This window comes from Tarenaya hassleriana, unplaced genomic scaffold (assembly GCF_000463585.1).
Source record: "Tarenaya hassleriana unplaced genomic scaffold, ASM46358v1 Cleome10, whole genome shotgun sequence".
In the NCBI taxonomy this organism is placed as follows: Eukaryota; Viridiplantae; Streptophyta; class Magnoliopsida; order Brassicales; family Cleomaceae; genus Tarenaya; species Tarenaya hassleriana.
The window spans coordinates 2,828,019-2,838,299 of NW_010960188.1; the positions used below are offsets into that span (position 1 = coordinate 2,828,019).

Sequence of the window (10,281 nt, forward strand, 5' to 3'; positions counted from 1 at the left end):
ATTTCTGTCATGCCTCTCTCTCTCTCTCTCCCTCTTCAACTCGATCTGTGTCTCTTGTATAAAGGCAAACCCACAAAGACCAAACTATTTCCCTCTCTCTCTCTCTCTCTCTCTCTGTCTCTCTCTCCACCATGAGTGATCCTTACTCCAATTTCTTTACAGGATGGTACAAATCAAACCCTTTTCTCCATCATCCTAATTCATCTTCCTCCACTTACCCTCCTCCTCCCTCCTTCTTCTTCCCTCACGGCGGCGCCGACATCGGCGGAGGAGGAATCTTTAACCAGCGGTTTCCACCGACAGCGCCGGCATCGCCTCCTCTCCGGGAAACCCTAACCCTTCTCAGCCTCAGCCCCGCCAACAAACAGCAAGTCCAAGAACCTTCCACTTCCATGGATGTCGACTACGAAAAGTCATCATCGGATCAACATGACCCCCATGATGATAATGATCATGATCGCCACGATACTGCCAATCTTGATTATGGAGACGTCACTGTGGCGCTTCACATAGGGCTTCCAAGCCCTAGCGCCGAGGAGATGGCCACTGTGCTTATGATGTCTTCATCTTCTGAGAACATCAACGAAAACAAGAAGGATCTCGAGCATCATCCTCTCGGCGCCGGCGCCGGCGGCGAAGAGGGTGAAGACGAGTACGGCGGAGGGTGCAGAATAAGCAGACTGAACAAGGGCCAATATTGGATCCCGACACCTTCTCAGATTCTGATTGGACCAACCCAGTTCTCTTGTCCTGTTTGCTTCAAGACCTTCAACAGATACAACAACATGCAGGTACTCACACCACTCTCAACCCTACTTTAAAAAAAACATTAAAATGAGATTTAATCTTTAAATTTTTGTGCGAAATACTGAACTTTAACCTATATATTGGTTGGTCAAATGCCCACCTTTGTGTGTGTATTATTTTTCCATTTTCTTTCTCCCAAGGATAGTTAGCATTCAAGATCTTTTATCTATAGATAGAGCTCATTAGCATACATTTTTTTTTTTTGTGGTTTTCTTCTTTGATTATCTTTATTTTCTTGCCCTTTTCACCCCTCTCTCGGGAAATTCAAGATCTTCAATCTAGAAGCTACTTCTTCCATCCCATGAATTTCGCACTCTCGTATGAGAAGAAAGCTTAGAACTTTCGATTTCTGTGTCTTCGTTTGGATTCAACCGGAACGGTAAAGAGAGGAAAAAAGCATGGGTTAGTATAAGGTGTTCAATTAATTTTCTCGAGAAAAAACGAAAAAAAGATTACCGGTATATTTTCACAAAATTGTTTTTGGCCTTTTTTCCACCGGTACAAGGCACAAGGGGTTCATAGATATGCGTGTACAAAATAACATGGACATGTTTGTTCAATCACTCGAAAAGACGACGTATCGTTATATATATATAGATCTCCCTCTCTCTCTCTCTCTGATACATGAATGAATAAATAAAATCATTGCATTACAAAAGAACTGAGAGACTGAGACATATTGTAAAAGGATGATTGAACAAGACATCCGATGTTCTTTATGTCTCCTTGGTACTTCAGAGATCTGTGTGTTTTTGCTCTCTCTTCACATGGCAATCTTGCGTACAACTGGATTTTCCTCGCAGATTTTGCAGACACTTTTAAATGCTAATGTGTAAAACAACAGTTATCATGGAAACAAACACAAAGAATATCTATATTATATATGTATATATACGTATATATGCATGTGTATGTGTGAACCATCATGGAGTGATTTTCCTTGTGACTTTTTTAGAGCGAACCTATGCATGTCTTGTGTGAGTTTGCAGTCTTTTTGTTGATCATCTTTTGCTTTTAAAAGAAATATGAGATTTAATTAGATTATAAATCCTCTTCATGCATTGTATTGATTAGCCCTTTGACCCGTTTACGTGGAATTACATTGTTCTTACCATTTCACATCTTCTACATATTTTTTTTTGTCGCCTCTCTTAATTTATCTTGGTTGATGTTATTTTTTTTTTAATTTCTTATTTGGGACGTATAATATCTTATCTTTGATTGGATTACTCTAGATCCGGTGGGCCAAAACTAAATATATATGATTCAAAATTTTAAAATTTTATCAACTTGTTTGATATGCCTATTTTACTGCCTCGACCTCTTATATGTATGATGAATCGACATCCTGAGCCAAATTTCAAGATCCATGTTGCACGTATAGATTCAAACATGATTGTGTGTGTGTGTATATATATGCATAATATATACTTCAGATGCACATGTGGGGACATGGATCACAATACAGAAAAGGGCCTGAATCACTAAGAGGAACACAGCCAACGGGAATGCTGAGGCTACCGTGCTACTGCTGCGCCCCGGGCTGTCGGAACAACGTGGACCATCCGAGGGCAAAGCCGCTCAAGGATTTCAGAACTCTTCAGACACATTACAAGCGGAAACACGGCATCAAGCCCTTCATGTGTCGGAAATGCGGCAAGGCTTTCGCCGTGAGAGGCGACTGGCGAACGCACGAGAAGAATTGCGGTAAGCTTTGGTATTGCCTTTGCGGGTCGGATTTTAAGCACAAGAGATCTCTCAAAGATCACATCAAGGCATTCGGGAACGGTCATGGAGCTTACGGCATTGGTGGGTTTGAAGAGGACGAGGACGAGCCGGCTTCTGAGGTAGAACAGTTAGATAATGATCACGATGACTCTATTCAGACATCGTCCAAGTAGGCTAAGCAGTTATAGTACATATATATATGTATATATAAATAAACGCAATTCAAATGGACCAAGTTTTGTCGGAGGTAAAGTTTTCCAAGTAAGAACTATATATATATATAAGAATCATTTTGGAAATAATTGCAGGCAATGTAGAATCCTGGGTTAATGATTTTAGAATGTTCATGCTATATATTTAGACATATATATACACAATATATATATTCACTTTTGTGCTGATGGTTTTGCGTTACCTTCTCCAAATAAGGGATGCATGCATGTGAAATTATAAGATAGGAATTATAAGTTCAGTTTGTAAGATGTCATATACATGCATTATGTTTAGGAAACGAGACTATAATATATATTTAAACATATTTTTTCCCGAAATGGGGGGGGGGAGATGATCGTGAATAATAAATATGGGAGTATTATAATCTATAATTTTCTTGTAGGTCTTTTTTTTTAAAAAAAATATTTTTGTAGGTAGATTTATGCATTTATTCAAGTATATGTATAAGATATACTGTGTGTTTGTGCCAAAGAAATAGTGTCTCGAAGGGAATAATTCAAATTTGATTATTTCTGGGGTTTTCAATATATATTTTTTTAATTCGAAAAGATATTTTATGGTTTACCCATGGATTTTATTTATAAATAAGAATATAATGGATCTTGTCCCGTGATATCATGATATGCATAATGAGACTGGACACTAGAGAATATTACTACTCGAGTGCTCAACACTTTCTTAGGATAATCCAATTTATCTACGTCACATGCAGAAATAATATGACGCTCTTATAATCAATAATTGCACCCCCAAAAAATCTCCTTATTTTATGTCGATTTTTTTCTAACACGATGGGCCCTTATATATTTCTTATTATATACATATATATATATATATATATATATATATATATTACGTGGGTCTTGATGTTGGATTTGATGGTGTAACAGATGTTACAGTCAGGGATTAGGCTTTTCATTAGAGAGCTTTTTTTCAAGATGCTCTTTTTTCCTTTTGGTCAGTGGAGAGACATACGGTTTTTTTTTTTAATAATGATCCCAACATATTATTAATTATTATTATTATAAGACAAGATTCAGTTTTTAATGACCCATAAAAATCCCATCGCATATGGTGACCTGTAATGGACGCATGTCGCTCACGAAAGATCCGTTGTTCAACTTATTTTTTTTCTATGATTATTACTCGTCCAAAAAAAAAAAATTGGTTCGAGATATTTATTGCTTCTTCGGTATTACGTATCTCCAACCGGAAATACAGACCCAATACAAATACATATATGTTGGTGTACGTATACATGTGTCTGTGTATTTACAAAAACTCTCTGGCAGGTTTGTAGAGAGAGAGAGAGAGAGAGAGAGAGAGAGAGAGAGAGTGGAGCCCTAAGAGAGTGATGGTTGAGCAGATTTGGGAGCAAGGACTGATGAAATGAACAGTGCTCTAACAATAACACCTCTCTCTCCGTCTGTTTCATATCGACTGTTCTTTGATTAGACCTCTCCTTTTGTCTCTTTGACCACATCTCTCTCTCTCTCTCTCTCTCTCTCTCTCTCTCTCTGTACAACAACACGATATACACACACACACACACTCATTAACTGGGATCCAAACCCACACGCCCCTTGCTCTTGTAATCTTCCTTGTGCGTTCCCCATATACAGATTCGTTTAGGTTTTAAAAAAAAAAGCACATGAATCCAATTTACGCATCCTTTTTGTATCCCAACCCAATACGTGTCATCTTGTATCATGTTTTCTTGGTATTAATCCATAAAAAATAAAATTATAGAATTTCAATATTTTAGAGAGAGCTAGATTTATATATAATCTGATTTTCACGAGCTATATACACTCGGTTTTCTATGTTATTAATTATTGTTATTTTTTCCTATTGTTAATTCATTTCACATTTTCACCTCGGAGAGAATCGAACCCTCAAAACGAAGGAATGATAGAAGTATGTATGCTGTGGATATCATCGTTTTTGCAAAATCTCGGTACAGAGGTTGAACGAACGATCTAATACGAATGATCATTTTCTAAACAGGACGAGGAAACAAGGGGTTCGATGTACACGTGTGAAGGCATGGAGAAAAGCTGATGTCGCAGCAGCAGCAGCAGTCGCATGTGGGTGTAATTACTAATTTTAAGTCCTTGTGTGTGTATGTATGCATGCATGCATGCACATGTATGTATGTATGTATGTATGTATGTATGTATGTATGTATGTATGTATGTATGTATGTATGTATGTATGTATGTATGTATGTATGTATGTATGTATGTATGTGAAAGAGTATGTATGTATGTATGTATGTATGTGAAAGATGATGATGATGTGCAACATTCATTCATTCAAGATATCAACAGTAGGAAAATTTCGCAAAGTGAATCACACGCATCTCCTTGTTTCAGGCAAACATTTAATGCCCAATCAATTTCTCACCCCTTTGTTTGGGGAGAGACCATCCCTTCCTCCTTTGACCCTTCAAACCCCACTTTTACGTACCATTAATGCATCTATATATATGATCCATCCATTGATTGTTTCCATATATATTTTGTAAAATATAATTTTTTTTTTAATGAAATAATAGATCTTGGTTTTGCATTGGTATATACGTAAAGAGAAAATAATTTAACTTAATTTAATTCTTGTTTAAAATCCCGAAGCTATATATATATATATATTAGTAAAACGTTTGAATGCATCAATCAATGCTATATTGAATCCAATTAAATTATTCATTTACATGTCGCAGTTTTCCAAAATCATGTCGAATATTGGACATGTGTTTGTTAGTATTTACGATTTGTTTTTCTTCGTGTTCCAAGGCTGTTCTAAAGGAGGCGACCTTTTCTGCCTCGTCTCAATTTCTCCATATATATTATATATTATTCATCTCGATTTGTTTAATGTAACTCGCACGTACGTACAATTTTTAATATTATTTATAAGTATATACAAAAGATCTATTTTAATCCTTCCATATGTGCATTCTCTACGTATATGTAAAGACATGACCAATATAAATGTGTATATATATAACATTTGATAACACGCGCACATATATATAGGTGATTATAATAACTACTTACATGGATGGATGTGTATTTGAGTAAAAGGGGCATGTGTCCGATGATTTTGTTGTTTATTTAATTTTAATAATAGTTAAATATTATGGTAAATATTTTTTGTATTAATTATAGATAACAATAAATAAATATCTCTAATAATTTTTTTTTAAATGGATCTGCCTTATATGATTCGAGATGACTTTTTTGTTGGGGGGAGGACCCAACAATGCAAAAGGAAAAAAAAAGGCAAAGGAGGCCAAATTGAACCTTGACACATGATTAATCACGGGTAGGGGTGTAAAATGGACGGGTCGGGCCGGGTTCGGACCGGGTTCAATTCGGGCCTAGAATTTTTCGGGTCGGGCCGACCCGCTCATTTATTTTTCGGGTCTAGGATCGATGGCCCGGAGCCCGGCCCTACAGGGCTTCGGGCGGGTTCGGGTCGGGCTTCGGACTTTTTATTAAATAATTTTTTTTTGCGATAATAATAATAATAATAATATGAAACATTTAACAAAAATATTTTTAAAACCGATAACAACAAAGTTATTTAGTTCACAAATAAAAATAAAATTGAAAAAATTATCCAATTGTTCAATTCTCCAACACCATAACATGCGATTAAAAACTTTTAAACGTGATAAAAAATAACAAACATAATATAAAAAAAAATTCTATGATGTAATTAATTTAAAACCTATAGAAAAAAATCAATATGTTCATATACAAATAAAGGTTTAAAAATATATATATTTAAAAACTTCTACCCTTTCTAAAATGTAAACTTATATATATTATATATGATATAATATGGTTAAGAAATTCAAAATTTCCGTCACTTTAAAAAGTTTAATTGGAACCAAGATATAAAAGTTCATCATTTGGTTCAAATATATATATATATATATATATTTAGGCACACATATTTATAAGTATAGAGAGGTAAAACTTTGTTTTAGAAAAGAAGGTTAGAAAAAATAAAAAAAAAATTAACGGGCCTCAAGCCCGGCCCGAGACCCGACTGGCCCGGCCCGACCGGCCCGTAGCCCATTTGGCCTGAGACCCGAAAGCCCGAAGTTCAATGAGCCTACATTTTTTAGGCCCATGTCCTTATAATTTTCGGGCGGGCGGGCCGGGTTTCGGACTCCGGGCTTAATTGACATCCCTAATCACGGGTACCTCAAAAGAGAATACAACTAAAATTTCACACATATATATATATATATATATATATAAATCGAGGATATCTTTTGCAATAGAATAATAGGCAATGATGCATGTATGACATTAGAAAAGAAAAGGAAAACGATTAATATATATTATAAAATAAAAAAATAATTGTTTTGAACCATATAATCCTTAGAGGTCTCTTTATACATAAGTGTGATGATTGTCCGCGCGTGTTATTTTGTCCATATTCTTTATTTGATCCATTTTTCTTGTGTTATTTTGTCCATATTCTTTATTTGATCCATATATTGAATTATATTCACGATATATATATATATATATAATCATATTCACTTCACTATATATCCCTTTCTCTTATTGTTTTATATACGTTACGTTTTACCTTTTTTTTTGTACAAATCATAGTTTTTCATTTTAAATTTTATAATAATCTTCTTAATGATACTATTATCAATAGTACCCCCCGTTATTTTTCTTTCCAAATTTTTCGCTGTTTATAAGTCCAATCAAAACAAAATATAAACTTTTATTTTATTTTATTTTAAAGCGAGATCATTGGTTGTTGAGGAAAAAAAATAGATTGAGTGGCTCTCCTTGTAGTAAGGAGAAAGAGACCTCACGAGGGGAGAAGAATAAGGACAAGAATGGCCCAAATGTATTCTGTATAAGAGACCCCACTCTTAAACTGATTGATTAGATCTCCCTTGAGAACATAGATGATATACATATATATGTATGTATATATATATGCATTTGGCTTTCATATATACGTATACCATGATTTATATATATATATATGCGGACAAATATATGATGATGAATTATGAGATGAACTTAATAGTTGGTGGCCCAGTGGTTGAGAGGTGACAAAGTCATCATCGAAGTCATGAGTTCGATTCTACTGGTGGGGAGTGATGTAATTTCTAGATAAAAAAGGTCCCGAATCTAGGGTGGATGTAATCGGTGCGAAGATGTGGGGAACTATCATGATTATAAAAAAAAATTATGAGATGGCTTCATAAAATAAAAAAAAAGCTTCAAAACCTATGACACGACATCTTGTTCATATTCGGACATCTTAACTAAGAAAAGTTGTATCAAGGAATACATGTCCATATAATATGATGGTGAATTATCTGCCACTTGTTTTCCCTCTATTTTATTTATTTGTTTTCTTTTTTTTTAAAATGTATTTATTTATTTTCCTGTTTTCTTTAATCTGCTTTTTTTTTTAAAAAATTGAACGGTGTCTTTTATCTCCTTTTCCCATACTCCTCTTTTCCTTTCCCTTCAATTAAACTTTTTGTCATAACCAATACAAATTTATATAGGAAATTTCATTAATTTCGTCTTTTTTACAATTTTTTTTTTAAGAAACTAACACACACCCTCTTGGAATATGTACCGGATACATACAACTTTACCTTATACATGATCTCTATTTTATTTTATAATTCAAAAATTCACCAAATCTTTGGTCCAATTATATCTTTCCAATGGATAGGAAAACGTTACACCATATTTAAATGATTATAGGCACCAAGTTCATCCTATATATATATATATATATATATATATATGCATGAAGAATTTGGTACCAAAAAATAGTAAAGAGGTGTTGGTCTCCGAACTCATCGTGAATTGGATTTGGACAAAAAAAAAATTTTAAAAAAAACATATAAAGGAGGAGGGATGGGGTAATGAAGAGTCCCATGCCTAAGGATGCCCTTCAAAGGGAAGCAGCCGATTTTGGGATGAAGAGTTTGCCCATCTTACAAAAACATATACACATAATAAATCGAAGTCAACTCTCAATTTCTGTTCCACTTTTGGTCGTTGCCCCCCCCCCCCATGGCCTTGTGGGTGTAAATAAATGGAGATGTTTGACAGCGTCAACATTATTAATAATATTATATATACATACATATATATATATATACATATTGGATGGTTATATTCCCTTCATCCCAAAATCGAAAAAGTATATCTCCAAGGAAAGAACTATATATTATCGTATAAAAAAATATCCAATAGGCGTGTGGATATGAACATAGATTTTGTGTGTGTGTGGTTCATTATGTATATGTACATCAATAATGATGCATTCATTGTGACACGAAATATTTTGTCCAGAATCTAATATTAATCTCCATCCAACATTAAATTCCCAGTGCATCCAATCTCTGAAGACACTGGTGAGTGATTCTACCCAGATATTAAATGGGCCCAACCCAACATTTTCGGCCCGTGTTTTAAATTCGTATCATATCTGGCCCGGTTCCTTATAACCTAATATCCACGTGGGGTTGGAGGACACGACATTTAACAAAGCTAGATTCCGAGTTCAGTGGATATGTTTTGGTCGGAAAAAGATGTACAATGAAGAACATATCTCTGAGACTCGGGTGGGCCCCGGACAGAATCTACTGCTGATTCGTACGACGGACATTTCTCGTATCTATACAATTGAATCATTTGTATGTATATGCCACGTATATCTCTGTAGATGACATTATCCATGACGGTTGTCGATCGTATATATGCCCCAGAATGAAATGTTATTACGAGTCTACACATTTCGTTATAATATAATAAAGAAAATTATATAAAAAAAACTAACGAATAAACTCCAAATTCCTTCATAATTATAAATATATATATATACATATACAATATTTTCATGTTATGGAGTTTTCAGACCCGTTAAATTTGCATGGAAGCCCTCAAACAACGCAAAGCCATACATGACAACCTCCCGAAACCGATTTGCCAAAATCAACGGTAAATGTTCATGGATTTCCTCTAAAAATACGTATTTACCTTTCCAAAAATAACCAGACTCTCTCCCTATAAAATCCCCACCAGCACCATTGATCTTCCTCAGACCTGCAAGAAACAGAAAAACAGGACAAAAAACAAACAAAAAAAACCAAAAAAAAAAAAGAAAATCTTCTTCCAGGTCTCAGCAAAAAAAAATGGAGATGAAGAAGATCGCCTGCGGAATCATAATGGCCGCCGCCGCCGTCGTGGTGGCCGCGGAGGAGGCCTCTGCTCCGGCGCCTGGGCCGGCCGCCAGCGGAGCCGTGGGAGCCGCCGTGCCGGTGATCGGATCGCTGGTCGGAGCTTCCCTCGTGTCCCTCTTCAACTACTACTTGCACTGAGCTTATGTCAATTGACTTGATATTTATATATATATCCATCGAGTTCTTATGTTATTATTATTATTATTGTTATTCCATTTTATGTGTTGTCTAGACAGCCAAAGTGAAATAAAAAGGGAAAG

The 10,281-nt window shown here is 35.2% G+C and overlaps 1 protein-coding gene across 1 annotated transcript; it reads left to right on the forward strand.

The window, feature by feature from the left end:
• The first annotated feature begins 95 nt into the window (after window positions 1-95).
• On the forward strand, window positions 96-2,791 carry LOC104802324 (zinc finger protein WIP2-like). The gene is made up of 2 exons (XM_010525878.2): window positions 96-791; window positions 2,244-2,791. The coding sequence occupies exons 1-2, from the start codon at window positions 132-134 to the stop codon at window positions 2,706-2,708; spliced, it is 1,125 nt and encodes a 374-aa protein (XP_010524180.1). The 5' UTR covers window positions 96-131; the 3' UTR covers window positions 2,709-2,791.
• Window positions 2,792-10,281: the final 7,490 nt, after the last annotated feature.